This window comes from Hemiscyllium ocellatum, chromosome 12 (genome assembly GCF_020745735.1).
Source record: "Hemiscyllium ocellatum isolate sHemOce1 chromosome 12, sHemOce1.pat.X.cur, whole genome shotgun sequence".
NCBI lineage: Eukaryota > Metazoa > Chordata > Chondrichthyes > Orectolobiformes > Hemiscylliidae > Hemiscyllium > Hemiscyllium ocellatum.
Genome location: NC_083412.1, coordinates 19,217,742 through 19,239,826, shown reverse-complemented (window position 1 = coordinate 19,239,826; position 22,085 = coordinate 19,217,742). Strand labels below are relative to the sequence as shown.

At 43.2% G+C, this 22,085-nt stretch overlaps 1 protein-coding gene across 1 annotated transcript in view; it reads right to left on the bottom strand.

The window, feature by feature from the left end:
* The window catches only part of gtf2f2a (general transcription factor IIF, polypeptide 2a), a 115,850-nt gene that overhangs the window by 71,150 nt on the left and 22,615 nt on the right, over positions 1 to 22,085 (bottom strand). Inside the window, exons 2-4 of the mRNA XM_060833354.1 lie at positions 18,926 to 18,999; positions 18,796 to 18,814; positions 2,257 to 2,401 (exon numbers count right to left, since the gene is read on the bottom strand). Of these exons, the coding sequence (XP_060689337.1) occupies positions 2,257 to 2,401; positions 18,796 to 18,814; positions 18,926 to 18,999 (238 nt within the window). The remainder of the gene's footprint in view (positions 1 to 2,256; positions 2,402 to 18,795; positions 18,815 to 18,925; positions 19,000 to 22,085) is intronic.

Genomic DNA, 22,085 nt, shown 5'->3' with positions numbered 1-22,085 from the left:
TTATCAACCTATTGTTCATGGATAAGGTGTGGACAGTTATGGACCACTGCCAGAACCCCGTTGTCATTAGTACAATCAGGGCTTGGAGGGCGATGCATCAGAGTGAGGGTTGTTTATCCAAGAGTTCACCTTTTACACTTATAGTTGGCATGCCAGGGTTCCAACCAGGGATGATGGACTCAGGATTCAAACTATGGGCAGCGAGAGGAGTTTCTAGTTTGGGAGATGTGTTTGAGGGGGAGGTTATGATGTCTTTTGAGCAACTGAGCTGCAAATACGGGTTATCCAGCAGAGATCTTTTCCATTTTTTTCAGGTTAGAGATTTCATCCAGAAGAAGACTACCCTTCTCACTAAGCCCTATAAGCCCGATACAGAGAGGTTGTTGCTACGTTCCACAAGCACCCTTTCGGTTAGTGCCCTCTATCGCCTGCTGGTGGCAGGGCCTGGCAGGATATTAACCGGTTATGTGAGGTCTGGGAGCAAGAGCTCAGAGTGGAGATCTCTTCTGAAACATGGGAGAATACTCAAAAGATCTCAATCTGTAATAGGACATGCGCTACGCAGTTACAAGTTCGACACAGGGCTCATCTGGCACCAGACCGTTTGGCGAAGTTTAAAAAAGAGGCATCTTCAGTGTGCCCCAAATGTAAAATAAGTGTAGGTACTCTTACCCATTGCTTCTGGACATGCCACAGGCTCCGTGTTTATTGGAGCACTATGGCGGGAGAGATAGGGAGGGTATTGAGAACTGAAGTCAAAGTAGATCTGATATCTCTCCTCTTAGGTCTACCAAATTTACCATCTTTAGACGGGCATGGGAAGAAACTATTTAATATTCTTGCATACTGTGCACGGAAGAATATTCTGATGAACTGGGTGTCTGAGAACCCGCCGGGCTTGCTGGGATGGCAGAAATTAATTATGGAGCACATTCCCTTGGACATTTTTTTACAAACATTGTGCACCACACAACAGGCCATTTTTATAAGACATGGCAGCCCTACTTGAGTTATTTGGAAACAGATTTGTCAGTTGTCTTAACTAGGGCGTTTGTTTAACCAGGATGGTTAAATTTGTCAAGCCCTGGGCCCTGGAGGGGTCTCCTGAGTTAATATGGGTATATATACAATGCTCCAATTCATCTGTTTGGGAGCTTTGCGCCGAGCATAGCTGCTCTGTATTCTGTCTTTTTTTGTTTTTTTTGCTTTTCTTTCTTTTTTTTGGTGTTGCTTTGCACAGTGTTAGGGTTTGTTTTGAAGTAGAGAGTAGGTTGCATTGTTTTTGTGTTTGTTTTCTTTTTATTATACTGATATTTGTTATTGATTGTATTTTCAATAATTTTATATATTTGTAAAGTTAAAAAAATTTGCTAATAAATATATTTACAAAAAAAAAGATTTGTATCATAGAACTTAAATTAATAAAAAGGACAGAGTTATTTATTTGTAATATCTTATTATTGCCCGCACTCCCTAACACCACTTCATCTCACCTTGACTTTCCTTGAGTTATTAGGGAATGCTCTCGATATCAAAATCAAAAATCTGCAAGGACTATCCATCCCATCAAGCAATGGCAGTATTATCTAATTGGCTTTAATCATTAAGCTCTTGGTTATTCTGGAATGGAATCTAAACACTTGAAGTGGAAGTGAATTACACAAACTGAAACCTATGGTGATGTGAAACAGGCTAATACTGGCTGGAATACAGCTAACAAGTACTGCAGGCCTACAGCAATGTGGATGAGGAGGACAGAGCATTACAATTCCTGATCTGATTTTGAGGAGTCATAATTTCTCTCTTCAACCCATAAAACAACTGGAACTTCCTTTTTATTGGAATCACTGGAATGATCTGTCCTACTAAAGAGTTCAAAAGGATTTTAAGCAATGGCATAGTGTTGTCAACTAGTAACCAGCAGCGACTTCTTCAAAATGTTTACTGGGTATAACCAAAATATCAAGAGTTTTCCGAGGTCACTACCACAAACGCCTGGCTTTTTATTAAACTCATTGATTTTAGATGGACATAAAATATGTGTAACTCTTAATCAGTTATTATACAAAAAACAAACTACAGATGCTGCAAATCTGAAACTCAAGCTCTGAAGAAGTGTCACTAGACCCCATAACTTGAACTCTACACCCCATCTACATATGCTGCCAGATCTGCTGAGTTTCTCCAGCTATTTCTGATTTTTGTTTCATAATACAACAGAACATCAGGTATATTTATACATTTTATGGTTCTCACCTGACGGTCCTTCTGTGAAAACTGACAGCGTCTGTCCTCCAACACTCTGCATTGTGAATGGATGCTCCCTGGGTGCGCTAATTGGTGCACCCTTCCCGCTGGTAGTTTGGATACTTGCGAGCTCTTCATTTAAAGTAAATGAAACCTGATAAACAAAGGTAGCCAAGTTAGCTACTACAATTTCACTGGACAGCATCATCATTTAGAATGGAAACACAAAATACAAACGACAGCAAACATTTGATGCATGCACAACTTTAACAGATGTGGAGGTGCCAGTGTTGGACTGGGGTGGACAAAGTTAAAAATCACACAACATCAGGTTATAGTCCAACAGGTTTCTTTGGAAGTACTAGCTTTCAGAGCACTGCTCCTTCATAAGGTAGCTGTGGAGCAGAATCATAAGACACAGAATTTATAGTATTATGAAGGTGTACGGGGTATTGTACCTTTGAGAGTTAAAGAACTGAGCAAGCACACAGAGTGGTGGAAAATTTACAACGTAACATTTGGTCCAGCAGCGAGCAGTACCTGGGTTGCTATGAGACAAAACAAATTCAAATTCAGCCAATTAGTTTAAATTATGTCCCAAAATACCAAACTCCAATCAAGTTTGAATTTAGTATTTTGAAAATATGAACAGCAATGAAATGATCTGATGCTTTGTGGTATAAAACCAAAAAAACATTTAAACCAGCAATACAGAAATGGTTTACCCCGTATGCTAATCTGTTGAAATTCGAGAAGCAAAGAACTATTCCCAAAAGTCACGAATTAAAGTAGAAATTAACAACTTTATTTTTTTTAAGTCTAACAGAGAATAATTAAATAATAACTATTTATAACTCCGTCCTCTAACATATCTTCTATTTCCCCTTCTACAATACCAGTCCAATAAAACCCCCGATTAAGATTTACCAAAAAATTCAAATTTCAAAACCAAGCAGTTGATGAATATTCTCTTTGAAACAAAAATTCCTAAAAAGAAGATACACAGGTTGTTGTTAGATAAAGGTATCTTTAAAAGAGCTATTTTTCAGGCAGTCTCGACATGCTGATGGCTTGGCAGTTCTCCCCCAACTGTTCAATCGTTTTGGTTTTATACCACAAAGCATCAGATCATTTCATTGATGTTAATATTTTCAAAATACTAAATTCAAACTTGATTGGAGTTTGGTATTTTGGGACATAATTTAAACTAATTGGCTGAATTTGAATTTGTTTTGTCTCATAGCAACCCAGGTACTGCTCGCTGCTGGACCAAATGTTACGTTGTAAATTTTCCACCACACCGTGTGCTTGCTCAGTCCTTTAACTCTCAAAGGTACAGTACCCCGTACACCTTCATAATACTATAAATTCTGTGTCTTATGATTCTGCTCCACAGCTTCTTGATGAAAGAGCAGCGCGCTAAAAGCTAGTAGTTCCAAAGAAACCCATTGGACTATAACCTGGTGTTGCGATTTTTAACTTTAACAGAGGCAATGTCAGGTTTTCTTATATTATAGAGTCAGTACTGTTTCAACAAACTTGTAAGAAACAAACATTACAAATCATTGTATACCTTAAGTTACTGCATGGGTTTCGGCCTTTAATAGTTGTTTAAATAACTGATTGAACCGGACAAAATATTTACATTGGGAAAACAGGTAGTGTTCTTAAGTATTTCAAAGCCAAAACTAAAGGTAAGTAGATACTTTGAAAGGCAATTAAAAGTATAGAAAATAAATATTGTCATGAATCAAAACAACCACAAAAATAAAGATTCTAACAAACACAAAGCAGCAGGCAAACATCACTAGCAATGCTGCTCTTGACTGAAGAGGCTCGATGGCTGACTAAACAAGGGCTTAAGAGTCATACAGAAGTAAAACTCCAGCGCAGAGTCATAGAGATGTACAGCATGGAAACAGATCCTTTGGTCCAACTCGTCCATGCCAACCAGATGTTCTAATCTAATCTAGTAAGCACACAAAATATACAGCATCCTGCTTTTCCCATAGACGGGCTCAAAAGTGAGAAGGGAATTACTGCTAAGAAAGATTTAATATAGAAAAATATATGTAGTTCTCCTATAATGCTGTAGTTGCGTTCCAGTGAAACCTCGCTTAATAGACATAATGGGGTCTATGGGAAAACTAGGGGTGGGGCAGACCAGCAACAAACATCACTCATAGACTTTTGGGTGATTTTTCAGCTAACACAAAGTATAGCACAGCCTGAATGAAGGTTGAAATCATATTTATTAATGAAACAAAAGTACATTTAACACAATGCAGTTAAAAAAAATAAAGAAAACTGCTCTCTGCACAGTAACTCACAGAAAGCTGCTCTGTCGGCAGTTGACATCGCACGTTGGCAGAATGGCCCAGAGATTTCAGCGCGGATATCAGCATATGGGCAGAACAGCACAGAAATTTCAGCGCTGATATCACCGCATGGGCAGAATGGCGTGAAAATTTCAGCATGGATATCAGTACATGGGCAGAACGGCGTGGGGATTTCTGCGCGGATATCAGTACATGGGCAGAACGGCGTGGAGATTTCAGCGCGGATATCAGCATGTGGGCAGAACGGCGCGGGGATTTCAGCGCGGATATCAGTACGTGGGCAGAACGGCGTGGGGATTTCAGCTCGGATATCAGCACGTGGGCAGAACGGCGTGGGGATTTCAGCGCGGATATCAGCACGTGGGCAGAACGGCGTGGGGATTTCAGCGCGGATATCAGCACGTGGGCAGAACGGCGTGGAGATTTCAGCGCGGATATCAGCACGTGGGCAGAACGGCGTGGGGATTTCAGCTCGGATATCAGCACGTGGGCAGAACGGCGTGGGGATTTCAGCGCGGATATCAGCACGTGGGCAGAACGGCGTGGGGATTTCAGCTCGGATATCAGCACGTGGGCAGAACGGCGTGGAGATTTCAGCGCGGATATCAGCACGTGGGCAGAACGGCGTGGGGATTTCAGCGCGGATATCAGCACGTGGGCAGAACGGCGTGGAGATTTCAGCGCGGATATCAGCATGTGGGCAGAACGGCGTGGGGATTTCAGCTCGGATATCAGCACGTGGGCAGAACGGCGTGGGGATTTCAGCGCGGATATCAGCACGTGGGCAGAACGGCGTGGGGATTTCAGCTCGGATATCAGCACGTGGGCAGAACGGCGTGGGGATTTCAGCGCGGATATCAGCACGTGGGCAGAACGGCGTGGGGATTTCAGCGCGGATATCAGCACGTGGGCAGAACGGCGTGGGGATTTCAGCGCGGATATCAGCACGTGGGCAGAACGGCGTGGGGATTTCAGCGCGGATATCAGCACGTGGGCATAACGGCGTGGGGATTTCAGCTCGGATATCAGCACGTGGGCAGAACGGCGTGGGGATTTCAGCGCGGATATCAGCACGTGGGCAGAACGGCGTGGGGATTTCAGCGCGGATATCAGCACGTGGGTAGAACAGTGTGGAGATTTCAGCGCGGATATCAATGTGTGGGCAAAACAGCGGGAATATCAGTACATGGGTAGAACGGAGTGGTGATTTCAGCGCGGATATCAGTACGTGGGCAGAACGGTGTGGAGATTTCAGCGCGGATATCAGAACGTGGACAGAACGGTGTGGAGATTTCAGCGTGGATATCAGCAAATGGTCAGAACGGAGTGGAAATTTCAGCGCGGATATCAGTATGTGGGCAAAACAGCGTGGAGATGTCAGCGTGGATATCAGCAAATGGTCAGAAAGGTGTGGAGATTTCAGCGCGGATATCAGTACGTGGGAAGAATGACGTGGAGATTTCAGCGCGGATATCAGTACGTGGGCAGAACGGCGTGGAGATTTCAGCGCGGATATCAGTACGTGTGCAGAACGGCATGGGGATTTCAGCACGGATATCAGTACGTGGGCATAACGGCGTGGGGATTTCAGCGCGGATATCAGTACGTGGGCAGAACGGTGTGGAGATTTCAGCGCGGATATCAGAACGTGGACAGAACGGTGTGGAGATTTCAGCGTGGATATCAGCAAATGGTCAGAACGGAGTGGAAATTTCAGCGCGGATATCAGTATGTGGGCAAAACAGCGTGGAGATGTCAGCGTGGATATCAGCAAATGGTCAGAACGGTGTGGAGATTTCAGCGCGGATATCAGTACGTGGGAAGAATGACGTGGAGATTTCAGCGCGGATATCAGTACGTGGGCAGAACGGCGTGGAGATTTCAGCGCGGATATCAGTACGTGTGCAGAACGGCATGGGGATTTCAGCACGGATATCAGTACGTGGGCATAACGGCGTGGGGATTTCAGCGCGGATATCAGTACGTGGGCAGAACGGCGTGGGGATTTCAGCGCGGATATCAGTACGTGGGCAGAACGTGGAGATTTCAGCGCGGATATCAGTACGTGGGCAGAACAGCGTGGAGATTTCAGCGGGAACATCAGTACGTGTGCAGAACGGCGTGGGGATTTCAGCACGGATATCAGTACGTGGGAATAACGCCGTGGGGATTTCAGCGTGGATATCAGTACGTGGGCAGAACGGCGTGGGGATTTCAGCGCGGATATCAGTACGTGGGCAGAACGGCGTGGGGATTTCAGCTCGGATATCAGTACGTGGGCATAACGGCGTGGGGATTTCAGCGCGGATATCAGTACGTGGGCAGAACGGCGTGGGGATTTCAGCGCGGATATCAGTACGTGGGCAGAACGTGGAGATTTCAGCGCGGATATCAGTACGTGGGCAGAACAGCGTGGAGATTTCAGCGGGAACATCAGTACGTGTGCAGAACGGCGTGGGGATTTCAGCACGGATATCAGTACGTGGGAATAACGCCGTGGGGATTTCAGCGTGGATATCAGTACGTGGGCAGAACGGCGTGGGGATTTCAGCGCGGATATCAGTACATGGGCAGAACGGCGTGGGGATTTCAGCTCGGATATCAGTATGTGGGCAGAACGGCGTGGGGATTTCAGCGCGGATATCAGCACGTGGGCAGAACGGCGTGGGGATTCAAGCGCGGATATCAGCACGTGGGCAGAACGGCGTGGGGATTCCAGCGCGGATATCAGTACGTGGGCAGAACAGCGTGGAGATTTCAGCGCGGATATCAGTACATGGGCAGAACAGCGTGGGGATTCCAGCGCGGATATCAGTACATGGGCAGAACAGCGTGGAGATTTCAGCGCGGATATCAGTACGTGGGCAGAACGGCGTGGGGATTCCAGCGCGGATATCAGTACATGGGCAGAACAGCGTGGAGATTTCAGCGCGGATATCAGTACGTGGGCAGAACAGCGTGGAGAATTCAGCGCGGATATCAGTACGTGGGCAGAACAGCGTGGAGATTTCAGCGCGGATATCAGTACGTGGGCAGAACAGCGTGGAGAATTCAGCGCGGATATCAGTACGTGGGCAGAACAGCGTGGAGATTTCAGCGGGAACATCAGTACGTGTGCAGAACGGCGTGGGGATTTCAGCGTGGATATCAGTACGTGGGCATAACGGCGTGGGGATTTCAGCGCGGATATCAGTACGTGGGCATAACGGCGTGGGAATTTCAGCACGGATATCAGTACGTGGGCATAACGGCGTGGGGATTTCAGCGCGGATATCAGTACGTGGGCATAACGCCGTGGGGATTTCAGCGCAGATATCAGTACGTGGGCATAACGGTGTGGAGATATGAAAAGGGATATCAGTACGTGGGCAGAGCGACGTGGAGATTTCAACGCGGATATCAGCACATGGGCAGAGCGACATGGAGATTTCAGCGCATGGGTAGGACAAAGTTCATGAACCGATCCCCGCTGGAATCGCAGTACTATAAACAGAGGTAAGCATTCTCGAAAATACTGTTCCCTACTTCTTCAGTGACGTTATCGCCAAATTGCGCTGCCAGAACTACAGGCATTGGCATGTAAAGGACAGAAACAGATCCTTCGGTCCATGCCCACCAAATATCCTAAAATAAGATAGTCTCATTTGTCAGCATTTACCCATCTCCCTTTAAACCCTTCCTATCCATATACCCATCCAGATGCCTTTTAAATGTTGTATTTGTACCAGCCACCACCACTTTCTCTGGCAGCTCATTCCATACACGCACCACTCTCTGCGGAAACGATGCCCCTTATGTCCCTTTTAAATCTTTCACCTCTCACCTTCAAACTATGCCCTCCAGTTTTGGACTCCCCTACTTTGGGGAAAGAGAGCTTGGTTGTTCACCCTATCCATGTCCCTCATGATTTTATAAATCTCTATAAGGTCACCCCTAAGCCTCCAATATGCCAGGGAAAATAACTCCATCTTAGTCAGCCTCTCTCTAGATCAAACCCTCCAACCCTGGCAACATCCATGTAACTCTTTTCTGAACCCTTTCAAGTTTCACAATGTTTTCCCTATAGTATTTGAATGCTGCATTCCAAAAGTGGCCTAACCAATGTCCTATTTAGCTGCAACATGACCTTCCAACTCCGATACTCAATGTTCTGACTAATAAAATCAAGCATACCAAAACCTTCTTCGCTATTCTACCTACTGCAACTTCACTTTCAAGAAACTATGAAACTGCACCCCAAGATCTGTGTGTTCAGCAACACTCCCCAGGACCTTAGCATTAAGTGTATAAGTCCTGGTCTGATTTGCCTTATCAAATTGCAGCACATTACATTTTTAATTAAACTCCAACTTCCACTCCTCATACTTTGGGGAATGGGGAGTGGGGAATGGCAAGATAGATGGTGATTTCAATTAGATCATTTAAAAAAAAACACATTAAATAGCTGACAGTAAATTGTAAGCCACTATAATTGAGGTCAGCTTAGATCACAAGCTTTTGTTTGGTAAACTGGACATTAAATGAGTCCCACGCATTTTAATTATGGTTTGGCAAAGACTTCTTTTTATAATTATAACTAACAGAATGGAACATTTTGTACTTTATTCTTCAAAGAAATTTTACATTTTTAGTAAAGAGAAGTTTATTCAATGTAAAGGTTATGACAGGTTTGGAGAGGTAGACAAAGAAAAGCTGTTCCATCGGCTGACTGCACAGGAAGTAGGGAATACAGATTTAACATTGAAGCATGAGTGTCGGGCTGAATTTGAGGAAGAGCTTGCTTTCTGGAGCAAATAGTGAGAATTTGGAACTCACTGCCTTAAAAAGCAACGAAAGCAGAGACGATCAATGATTTCAACTGGATGAGCACAAAGGAAGGGAATTAGCAGAGATATGGGATTAGAGTCAGAGAATTGTGCTGACAGTAATGTTCTACAGGGAGAGACCCAAATGGGTCAAATACCTTCCTCCTGCGTTGTAGTCATTCTAGGATCTCATGGCCCTATGATGATACACACAGCCACATTTCAAAATCCCAAAGCAACAACCTAGAGAGACTCTTGTGCTTCTTATCTTGTAATCACTCACACAAAAACATCTTTAGCTTCTGTACTCAACATCAAAGTCTCCAGTCACACAATTATACAAGTCACCTGCAGCCTAGCAACCTGGCATTCACACAGGCAAATAAAATCAACCATGATCAATGATTAATCTGGAGGCTTTTAATATTTCAGCCTGTTTACTGAAACGAAGAAAGACTTGAGATGCTCAGGGTTCTTTTAGGAGAAATGAGAAGATTAAGGTGCACCACAACGGAGGTCTCAGTCATTAAGGATTGAAGGGTAAATAACAAGCTGCTGCCATGGTTCAGAAAAATAGAAGGTACAAAGTTATGGATGTTAAAAAGAATACAAGTGTGAGAAAAAAGATCTCTTTGCACAGAGGGTAGTCAGAAGATAGAATTCTCGGCTATATAACATGGTTCAGAATCTATAAATTCTATCATGCGACAACTTAACACTTCATAAAAGGAAACTGGGAATGAACTGGTAGACCTGAAAATTGACTGGGTGATGCAAATTTAAAAATAAATGAGTGAAGCTAGTAAACAAAAGGGCCACACTGGGTACCTCATTTGGTACGAAGATGCAAAAGATAGTCAAATTTATGTTTGTTGTATTATAGTTTTAAATTGAAGCCATTTTAGTGTGCTGTTTTTAAGATCCACTGATCTAAGTAAGGAATTAAACATCAATTCACAAACATCTGCTTTTAATACAAGTAGATTCTAGCAGATTCTGGAACACACTGTAAACAGGATAGCCAACATTCTTGTGCTCTCATCGCTCTGCTAACTTGGCTCAAAGAATTAGTAGCACAATTCAAGAATTGTTTAAAGGATTCAGATATTACGCTTTCCCCCCTTCAATTTCATAGCCTAGACAGCTGTTGAATACTGAGCTGGTTACAATCTGCAAAAGGTTCTATATAATTTTTGAAAGGACACTGCCAACTTATGAAACAATTGCTACCTGAGTAAACAAACTAGATATAACATGTAGGGATGAAAACTATAAGTTGCTCCTTCACCCAAGGTGCTAGGGACTGAATGAAGTCAGGTCTGACATACTCACTCAAGACAAGTCGGGATTACATGTTTAAATGCAATTGATTGTGTGGGGTGTAACTGCAGACTCACATGAGTGCAAAGAATTGATATAGTTTAAGGGCAATAATATAAAAAAAAGATTGGGGATTAAAAGAAAGTGGAGCAAATAGCTAAAGCGTGACAAGAAAAGCAAGGCACTTTAAGCTGAATACATATTCTTTCCACTATTAAGATTCCTCTTGCTTTCCAGTGCGCTAATTTTTTAAGGCGTTCCTTGGCCTTGCTGCCGCATCCATAATTAATCTCTCTCTCAGCTATATTCTCAATCTAGTACCTAAGACAAATTAAATCATTTGTCATACTGTTCAGGATTTACTCAAGGATTTCTCCCCAGATCATTAACTTATGTTTGAATTTAATGTGTTGCATTGCACCATACAGATAAAAAATATTGACAAACCAGTAGATACATTCTGAAGTTATCTTAAGATGATATAAAATCCAACAGTATAATCAAATGCCCAGTGTTCTAGAAATATCAATACAAATACCTTCTCCTGTACAATCATATAATCCTCTGCATAATCATTGAGCAAAGTAGCTTGCTCTGTTTTCTTTTCATAATTTCATGTGGAAAATACATCAATTGGTCTTCACGCATATTTTCCACATGTGAAATCCTGGCAATGTCCAGTGCCTCGATTCACCAAAATTCTGGCAATAGCTCTACCTTACATTTAACTTCAAAAACTTCAAAGATGGCGCAATAGCAAATACAATGATGTTTTGAAAAATTTAATTTGGCTTAAACACAGGATGTACTATGGGAAAATAATCCTTAAAAGATGTAAGGTTGAAGTCATGAACCACATCTGGAGAAAGTACAGCAGATCAACCATAGGGAGAGCTGAAGAGCTTTCTTTTTCACAAAGCAAGTTGTTCAGATGTGGATTTTTTTTTAAAAAATCACTCATGGGATGTGGACTTTCTTGGCTTTGGCAGCCATTGATTGCCCATCCCTGGTTATCCCACAAGATGATGGTGGTGGTGAATTGCCTTCATGAACTGCTGTGACCCATTTGGTACAGGTATACCGACAATGCTGTTATGGAGAAATCTTCATAGTTTTGACCCAGAGCCATTGAAGGAACAGCAATGTATTTCCAAGTCAGGATGAGGAGTGGCTTGAAGAGGAACTTGCAAATGCTCGTGTTCACTTATATGTGCTTTCCTTGTCCTTCTAGGTGGTAGTGGTCATGGGTTTTAAAGATGCCATTTATGAAGCCTTAGTGAATTCTTGAATTTTGTAGATGGTGTACACTCAGAAGAATATCATAATTTTGAATGATCTCCATTCTCACAGGAATGAATTCCTGATGAAGGGCTCTGGCCCGAAACGTCGAATTTCCTGTCCCTTGGATGCTGCCTAACCTGCTGTGCTTTAACCAGCAACACATTTTCAGCTCTGATCTGCAGCATCTGCAGACCTCACTTTTTACACTAAAATAAAACAGACTTAGTTTTTCTTCTCCATACTCTTTCCATAGCAAGAGAATTAATAATTTCTTACATTTTGCTGATACACATTTTAAATTCTAAAACAAATCCCAAAATAATTGCACATTGCAGATGTATGAAACGATGCAACTATCAGACAGAATTCCTGTAATATTTATGAAAATATTAATGCAATTAGGCAATTAAAACGTACAAATTATCAGCAAAATAAAACTGGAGAGCTCTTCTGCTGGCTTCAAGAGAGGCTCCACCAGATGCTTAAAATTTGCACATTAACAGTGCTACAAAACATGAAAGTGGTATGACTGGACTACTTAGGCTGCTAATAGACATAAAATGGCCTTCCTAATTTTGACTATTTGTTCTTCATTTTGAGAGTTTGGGCCAAAAGTTTAGAATCCAATATCATACAACATATCAGACAAGCAGAAAATATGTTTTCTTCTACTATTAAGGGCTTTACTTTTTCCCTGCTGTACTTCACTCAGGGCAATCCATCCTCTTCTGACAAGAGAGGACGCACAGGCAACAGTTCAGGTTTCAACATAAAGTACTTCTTTAGATTTAGTACCACTCAGAGCTTCACCTGACCATTGGCAGATAACCTTTACAGGGAGATTTGGCTGCAATAAAATATCCTAATGTGCTTTGTAGGAAAAGTGTATCACTATGAGGAGATATTAGGACATGATAAAAGTTTGGTCAGAGATGTAGGTTTTAAGGCAACACAGATGGAGAAACACAGGGAGGGAACTGAGAGCTTAGACAGTGGGTACCACTTGCACCAATGGAGGAATGAAAAGCCGGAGGTACACAAAAGACAGAATTGGAGGAGACCATGGAAGGTTGTAGGCTGAGAAAGATAGGGTGAACTGTAACTTATGCTGACTATGGAAACAGACCACAAGATACCAGGTAATTCTTCTTTATTCTACAAGGGAGAATAAACATACAAACCTACCAGATGAAAACCAGTTTGACTTGCATAAGATGGACAAATGAATAGGATTCATGAAATAAATATATATCCCTCCACTCTATCCAACACATAATATTTGACCATAAGAACTAGGAGCAATTCTACTCTGCAATTTAATACGATCATAGCTGATCTCATCTTGGGTCACTCCATTTTCCTGCCTGCTGAACATTACTAATTGAAAACCTATATCCTCATTAAATCTATTCAATGACCCAGCATACATCCCACTCTGGGGTAGTGAATTCCACAGACTGATGACCTTTTGGGAGAAGTTTTAAACTTGTTACCCCCTAACTCTAAAACAATGACTGCTCATTCTAGATTGCCTCACAAAAGGAAACCCCTCTCTAAGTCTATTGAGCATCTTATACACTTCAATTCAATCTCCTCTCATCCTTCTTAACTCTTGACAGTATAGGCCAAAACGGCTCAATCTTAATTCAGGAGACAAACCCCTCATCTCTGGAATCAATCTAGCAAACCACCTCCAATGCAACTACATTCCTCAAGTAAAGGGGCCAGAATTGTACACACTACTCTAGGTGTGGTCTCCCTAACACTGGACAGTTGCATCAACTCTACCCTACTTTTAAATTCTATTTCTTTAGCAAGAAATGTCAAAACGTCAGATCAGCCACAACTTCACTGAATGGCACAGCAGACTCAATGGGCTGAATTACCTATGCCTTAAGGATGAGAATTTTAAATTTGAAGTTTTCCAGCCAATGTAGATTAGTGAATGCAGGAGCAGGTGATCAGGACTTGTTGCAGGCAGTGCTTTGGAAGATCAAGAGTTTGTACAATTCTGTAGGGGAAGCCGCTGCCCACCAAGTTACCATTAGCGGTTTCTAGCCATAAACAGCACCAGCCCTCCTCTGCAAAGGTCTCACACCTGACAGCCCAAGCTGAGGCCTACACTGCACTTTCCGCAAAGGTGTCTTGAGACCATCCCTGTACTGTCCAAAGACAGAAGCAGTGGATGGCTATCTCACACGTGAGATCAAACAGGCACTCATTAGCGCGTAGACTCAGGGTGCAGGCAAATTGAACAGATTGATTCAAGGCAACAGCCTTTGGGTGATTAAATGTTTGCACTTCTGACAACTGTTTAGTGAAGACTACAGATTTCATATCTCATGATGTCTATGCAAGACAATTTGTTCTGAACTGATTGATACCTTTTGCAGAAAATTATCTATTCGTCACCCTTTGTATTAACTCTACATATTGTTAAAAGGTGAAAATGTGTCGCTGGTTAAAGCGCAGCAGGTCAGGCAGCATCCAAGGAACAGGAAAAAGCCCTTCATCAGGAAAAGGTACCAAGTTGTAAATACAGCACAAACAAAAAACAAGTTAATTCTGAGATTGTCGAACAAGTCCCTGGTCTGGCAATCCCACTGTTCCTTCGCCATTTGTTCATGTATACATCAGAGGAGGCTCTGCTCCAATGACTCTTCACTCACTGTGGCCTGTGTTTTGGTCTTCACTCAATAAGTGTCATGAAATTAGACGACAAAATAAAAAAACTCTTCTTACCATTCATAGGCAGGCACTAAAAGGGCCTGTTTGAGTTTAATTTTAAAAGAAAAGCTACAACACAATTTCATTTCTCCAGTCCACAAACTGCACTGATTTGGAGAATTGGTGTTCAGAGAAGTACTGTGATAACTGATCATTGACTGGAAATTGAACTGGACTAATCACACAAATACTAGATTAGAGTGGTGTCGGAAAAGCTCTATGCTACTTTCTCCCCACCCCCACCCACCTCTCATTTATCTCTCCACTCTGCAGACACCCTGCCTCTATTCCTGATGAAGGGCTTTTGCTCGAAATGTCGATTTTACTGCTCCTCAGATGCTGCCTGAACTGCTGTACTTTTCCAGCACCAATCTAATTTAGACTCTTGTTTCCAGCATCAGCAGTCCTTGTTTTTACCTAATCATACAAGTATTGTGACTACAAGGGTGGGCCAGAGGCTAGGAATCTTTCAGCAGGTAACTCACCTCTGACTCCCCAAAGCCTGCCCATCATCTGCAAGACCAGAAGTGTAATGCATGACTCCCCATTTGCCTGAATGCAGCACAGTTCCAACAACACTCATACCTCCCAGAACAAAGTTTTTTTTAATTTCAAAAATATACTTTATTCATAAAATAATTTGATGGTCTGTACAGTTGGTCATGCCATACACATGTAAACATTTACATACAGAGATCAGAATTTATCATTTTTATATTCCCAGTCTGTACATTTATCAATCATATGCCCATATATTTAGCTGAGGCATCAGCAGAGCCCAAATGACTGCATGGGCCCCCTGTTCTTCTTAGGCAGGCAGATGTTACACGGTGGTCTTTCCCCACCGCGCCTTGGCGGCTGCAGACCCAAGCTTCAGCGCGTCCCTCAGTATGTAGTCCTGGACCTTGGAATGTGCCAGTCTGCAACACTCAGTCGGGGTCAACTCCTTCAGCTGGAAGATCATCAGGTTCGGACCGCCCAGAGAGAGTCTTTCACTGAGTTGATGATCCTCCAGGCACAGTTGATGTTCATCTCGGTGTGCGTCCCGGGGAACAAGCCGTAGAGCACGGAGTCCCGCGTCACGGCGCTACTCGGGACGAACCTCGACAAACACCACTGCATTCCTCTCCAGACTTCCTCTGCATAGGCACATTCCAGAAGGAGGTGTGTGACAGTCTCGTTCCCCCCACAGCTGCTTCGAGGGCAGTGTGCGGTGCGGCTGAGAGTCTGGGCGTGCATAAAGGCTCTCACAGGCAGAGCCCTTCTCACCACCAGCCAAGCCATGTCTTGGTGCTTGTTGGAAAGTTCTGGCGATGAGGCATTCTGCCAAATGGCTTTGACAGTCTGCTCAGGGAACCGCTCAATAGGATCCCCCCTCTCCTTTTCCCGAAGGGTCTCAAGGACAATACGTGCTGATCACTTCCTGATGGACTTGTGGTCAAAGGTGTTTTTCTTCATAAATTTCTCCATGAAGGACAGGTGATACAGAACACTCCAACTACTCGGAGCGTTCCGCGGCAGCGAGGCCAGGCCCATCCTTCGCAACACCGGGGACAGGTAGAACCTCAGTACGTAGTGACACTTGGTGTGTGCACACCGGGAACCCACACACAGCTTGATGCAGCCACACACAAAGGTGGCCATCAGGGTGAGGGTAGCATTGGGTGTATTTTTTCCCCCGTTGCCCAGATCTTTGTACAGCGAGTCCCTTCAGACCCGGTCCATCTTTGATCTCCATATAAACTGGAAGATGGCTCGGGTGACCACAGCGACACAGGTTCTGGGAATAGGCCAGACCTGTGCCACGTATAATAGCAATGACAGTGCCTCACACCTGATGACCAGGTTTTTTCCCCGCGATGGAGAGCGGCCGTAGCTTCCATCTGCCCAGTTTCTGCCTCACTTTGTTGATACGCTCCTCCTAAGACTTGGCTCACGCCCCAGCCCCCCCCGAACCAAATACCCAGCACCTTCAGGTGGTCGGTCCTGATGGTGAAGGGGATCGAGGATTGGTTGGCCCAGTTCCCGAAGAGTATGGCCTCGCTCTTGCCTCGGCTTTACCTTGGCCCCCGAGGCCCATTCGAACTGGTCACATACGCACATCAGTCTGTGCACGGACAGCGGATCCGAGCAGAAAACGGTGACATCATCCATGTACAGGGAGGCCTTAACATGCAGGCCCAGGACAAAGCAGCCGCTTGATTAGCACATTCAGAAATATTCATGAACTTCACCACCAAAGCTCAGTAGCAAAACCACCTCCAAGTTCTCCTCTTTCAGTGCTGCTGGATCAATATCCTAGAATTCTGCCTCCAACAGCATTGTGGCTCTACCCATGTGCATGCTCCACATAGGTTTCAAGAAGGCAGCTCAAGAGAAATTATGGATAGACAATAAACCCTGACTCAGCTGCATCCCATGACTGAATAATAAAAAAAAGCAATATTAACTATCTACAAGATGCACTGCAGAAATTCACCAGATCTGCTTAGACAGTATTTTTCAAATCCACAGCTCCTTCCATTTCGAAGACAAGGCCATGATGTGGAGATACCAGTGTTGGACTAGGGTGGTCAAAGTCAGATGTTACAACTTCACCTGACAAAGTAGCAGTGCTCCAAAAGCTCGAGATGTTAAGTAAACCTGTTGGATTATAATCTGGTGTCGTGTAAGTTTTGACACAAAAGAACAAGGGCAGCAGATACATGGGAACATACCTGCAGGTTCCCCTTCACGATACTCACTATCCTGACATGGATATATATCGCTAGTCCTTCAGTGTCACTGGGTCAAAATCCTGCAATTCCCTCCCTAAAGGCATTTGGTGCATCCACACCAAATGGACTGCAATGGTTCAAGAAGGTACTTCATCACCAGCAACTTGGGATGGACAATTAATGCTGGCTTAGCAAGCGATGTCCACATCCCGCGAGTGAATTTAAAAAATCTGTATATATAACGATAAATTATCCTCAAAACGAGCATTTTTATAATATTCACAATAAGGCAATCTTCAACATTAGTAGTGACAGAAGAGCACAGATTATTAAATGGAATGCACAGCATAACTTGAAGCCATTTGTGATGTTTATGCTCCACAGGGGTCCACTCTCATTCCATTTACCACTTTTCACCCTATAAGCATTACTTTTACTCTCATTTACTCATCTAGCTTTATTCTGAAAACATAAGCTATTAATCTTAAACACTTCCTGTGGTATTCAGTTCAACATTCTAACCACTCTTCAAGTTCAAGATATTTCTGATTTCCCCAGTAATACCTTTAGTTACTATTTTGCATTTATATCCCACAGTTTCAGACACTCCCAGAAGTGTTAAACATCCTTTTCACATCTACCCTGTCTAACTCAAATCATTCTGAAGACTTTAATGAGGCCAAGTAGAAGTCTTGTTGTTGAAAGAAAAAAACCCAGTTGGTTTAATCTGTGAAGGAAATCTTTTCAATCCCACTGTAGGAACTAGCTACATTTTAATGCATGAAGCAAATTCTACATTTAGCTTTACGTTTCATTTCTGCAAATAAAACTGCCAGAAACAACTTTTTTCTAAAATGTTCAGTAATTATTAAGAAACGATCTCCTCTCAAGATCTGACATTTAGATATTAATGCAGAGGTCTACCATTAATATTTCCAATCATTCACGATAATCACAATGAGTCATAATGACGCTCATTTGTACCAGAAACATTTAATCATGCTATCTACAGTATATACTAGCAGATATTCAGCCCATAGCATTACTCATGGCAAGTTAGATGTCATTCATTGTGAAAGGGTAGAGGCATAATATGCAAAGAACAATATTCTACAACTCAAGTTTTAAGGCCATAAAATTTTAGTAATTGTTGAACAAACATTAGATAAGCTCATCTTAAATTTAAGTGCTATTCAGGCTGCACAGGAGAACCCTAGGTTTATCCATTATGCCACTCCATCAAGTGTTTGAGATAGAATCTGTGCTGTTTTTAAACAGTACACAAATCTGGGGGTGACACACAGGAGATAGATGCCCAAAAGTCCTTTTAATAGCATTTCCTTCCTTGCATTCTCTTACCTCAGTTTTTCCTTGATTCCTGTTAAATAGAGAGAGGAAGCAGATTAGTTTCATGCTTACCACTTCATCATTTAAAAACACATCTATCAGTCTTGGACAGCTACACTGCAACACAATAAAGATCACTTACTTGGCTATCCTTATTTTTCCGACTTCACCTCTTCCTGTTGCTTTAGCCCATTGCTGAGAAAGGTATTTAGGAACCTACAAACATGTGTAATACAAACAGACATTAACTATAAGTGTTAAAAGCAAAAATAAAACACAGCATGCTTATGTATTAGCCAGCATTATCATTTTTGCTAATTGTCCTCTGAGGAAGGAGAACTCAAAGTGGGGAATTAGAATCAGTTGCACACCCCAGGGAGGTGAAAAAGTGAACAGTAGAAAGGGTGGGAAAGCTGTAGAGCACAAAAGGGAACGTGAGCGCCCATACGGAGGGAGTCAAATTTCAAAAACTGATCACACATTGCATATGGAGCTATTTCAGATTGCAAAGAGGAGGAATTTCTAAAACATTTTTGTTTTAAATAACTCGAAGAACATGTAATATATCCCCAGTGATTCTTTGTGCAGAGATTCATTTTAAGATGTCAAAGAAATCGACATCTGACATCCATACACTGCATATTATGGATTTATCTGGATTATAACGTCTGTCCACTATTTATCCTAACTACCAAAAGAATTCTCTGCCACAAAAAGGGACTAAGGCCAAAATATTGAATGTTTTCAAGAAGGAGTTAGGTATGGTTCTCAGGGCTAAAAAGGATCAAGGGGTACAGGGAGAAAGTGGGAACAGAATATGGAGTTGGATGATCAGCCATGATCATATTAAATAGCAGAGGGTTGAATGGACTATTTCTGCTCCTATGCTGTATCTTTCTTAGACACATAGCAGCATGTGTGAATAATAATGTACATGCATCTTTTTCACATTAAAAATAAATCATGTTTTACATTCTTTCCACTAAGATACAGGGGTGTGGCAGTGAAAGGTGATTGGACATTTGTGAAAGGAATGACCAAAGTTTCCACTAAAAAATGTGACAAGTCTAAGTGCTCTTTCATTTGGGTCCTAGAAAATAATAAGTTTTTCCTCTAGCAACCGCAGTTGCATAAAAACATGTTATGTAAACAAGAATGACAATGCCCTCTACTCCCATTTGCTTGTCCCCCTGAATTAGACAAAGAAAAAAAATAAGTTGCATCTTTCATACAAACTCAAGAAACTGGAGTTGGGGTGAGGGAGTGCAGAACTAGAGGGCATAGATTTAGGGTGAGAGGGGAAAGATATAAGAGAAACCTAAGGGGCAACTTTTTCACACAGAGGGTGGTGCGTGTATGGAATGAGCTGCCAGAGGAAGTGGTGGAGGCTGGTACAATTGCAACATTTAAAAGGGATCTGATGGGTACATGAATAGGAAGGGTTTAGAGGGATACGGGCCAAGTGCATCTTTCAACACAAGAAACTTAAAATTCATCACTTGGTTTTTCAAATTATTTCATTGAAGCAAAACATTACAGAGGTCAAAACATAATACAACTTCCCCATCATCAAAATTATTTTGGGAATTTGAGTTCTTAAAATCGGACAGAACCACAGATTTTCCAATCATCCATCTGCCCCCTTCTGTGATTAAAATTAAACAATTGAATCAATGTGAAATTTAGTTGGGTAGAAAAACATGGAAATTAAATTTCAATCATCTGGAAAGTACTCGAAAAGTACTTTGAGCAATTTGATTAGTTTACTTTCCCGATTTCATTTTGTGATTACTGTGTTGGGTTTACAGGTCTTCTGAACAGACTGATTTTTATTCCTGCTCTATACTGGGTTGATTGGAAGAGTGTATATCTGATATGAATACAAAAATTCTAAGGTGAAGTGTGACTCAGAAATGTGAAAGGAGGATATCAAGTGTGACTGGTGAGAGCGTGCACAGCAACAATAATTATACTGTGCCTACCTGTACCCTCACCATCAAGACAGACCTCCTCCCCCTGCCTACGCTGAACTGATTGTTTGCAACCATGGCATCCTGGTCAGAACTGAGCAAACCTCTAATCAAATTACCTGTCTTTTTCTCTTCTGCAATCCATCTGCCACTTCTTTCTAAAATGGGCTTTGGGGAGGGAATCGGCAATTGGATTAGACTGCTCTACACCAACATTTGTCAGTGCAGTCTCAATCAATGGGTGGGAATCAGATAGCTTCTCAATCAGACTTGGAGTCAGGCAGGGCTGCCCTCTCTCTCCTGTGTGTGTGTGCTGAATAGAGCCATTTGCCGAGTCCATCAGGAAGGATGTGAGCCTAAGAGGGGTGACTATTCCTGGCAGCGGGGGCCTGCACGTTAAGGCCTCCCAGTATATGGATGACGTCGCCATTTTCTGCTCAGATCTGCTGAGCGTGCACAGACTGATGTGCGTATGTGACCAGTTCGAATGGGCCTCGGGGGCCAAGGTAAACCGAGGCAAGAGCGAGGCCATGCTCTTCGGGAACTGGGCCGACCAATCCTCGATCCCCTTTACTGTCAGGACCAACCACCTGAAGGAGCTGGGTATTTGGTTCAGGAGGGCTGAGGCGTGCGTCAAGTCTTGGGAGGAGCGTATCAGTAAAGTGAGACAGAAACTGGGCAGATGGAAGCTACGGTCGCTCTCCATTGCGGGAAAAAAACCTGTTCATCAGGTGTGAGGCACTGTCATTGATGTTATATGTGGTACAGGTCTGGCCTATTCCCAGAACCTGGGAGAGACTCGATGTATAAAGATCTGGGCAACGGGGGAAAAAAATACACCCAATGCTACCCTTACCCTGATGGCCACCTTTGGCTGCATCAAGCAGTGTGTGGATCCCCAGTACGCAAACACCAAGTGTCACTACGTACTGAGGTTCTACCTGTCCCCGTTGTTGCGAAGGATGGGCCTGGCCTCGCTGCCGCAGAACGCCCTGAGGAGTTGGAACGCTCTGAGGAGTATCACCTGTCCTTTGTGGAGAAGTTTATGAAGAAAAACACTTTTGACCACAAGTCCTTGAGATCCTTCAGGAAAAGGAGAGGGCGGATCCTGTCGAGCAGTTCCCTGAGCAGACTGTCAAAGTCATTTGGCAGAATGCCTCAACACCAGAACTTTCCAACAAGCACCAATACATGGCTTGGCTGGTGGTGAGAAGGGCTCTGCCTGTGAAATCCTTTATGCACGCCCGGACTCTCAGCCGCACCGCACGCTGCCCTCGAAGCGGCTGCGGGGGGGGACGAGACTGTCACACACTTCCTTTGGAATGTGCCTAT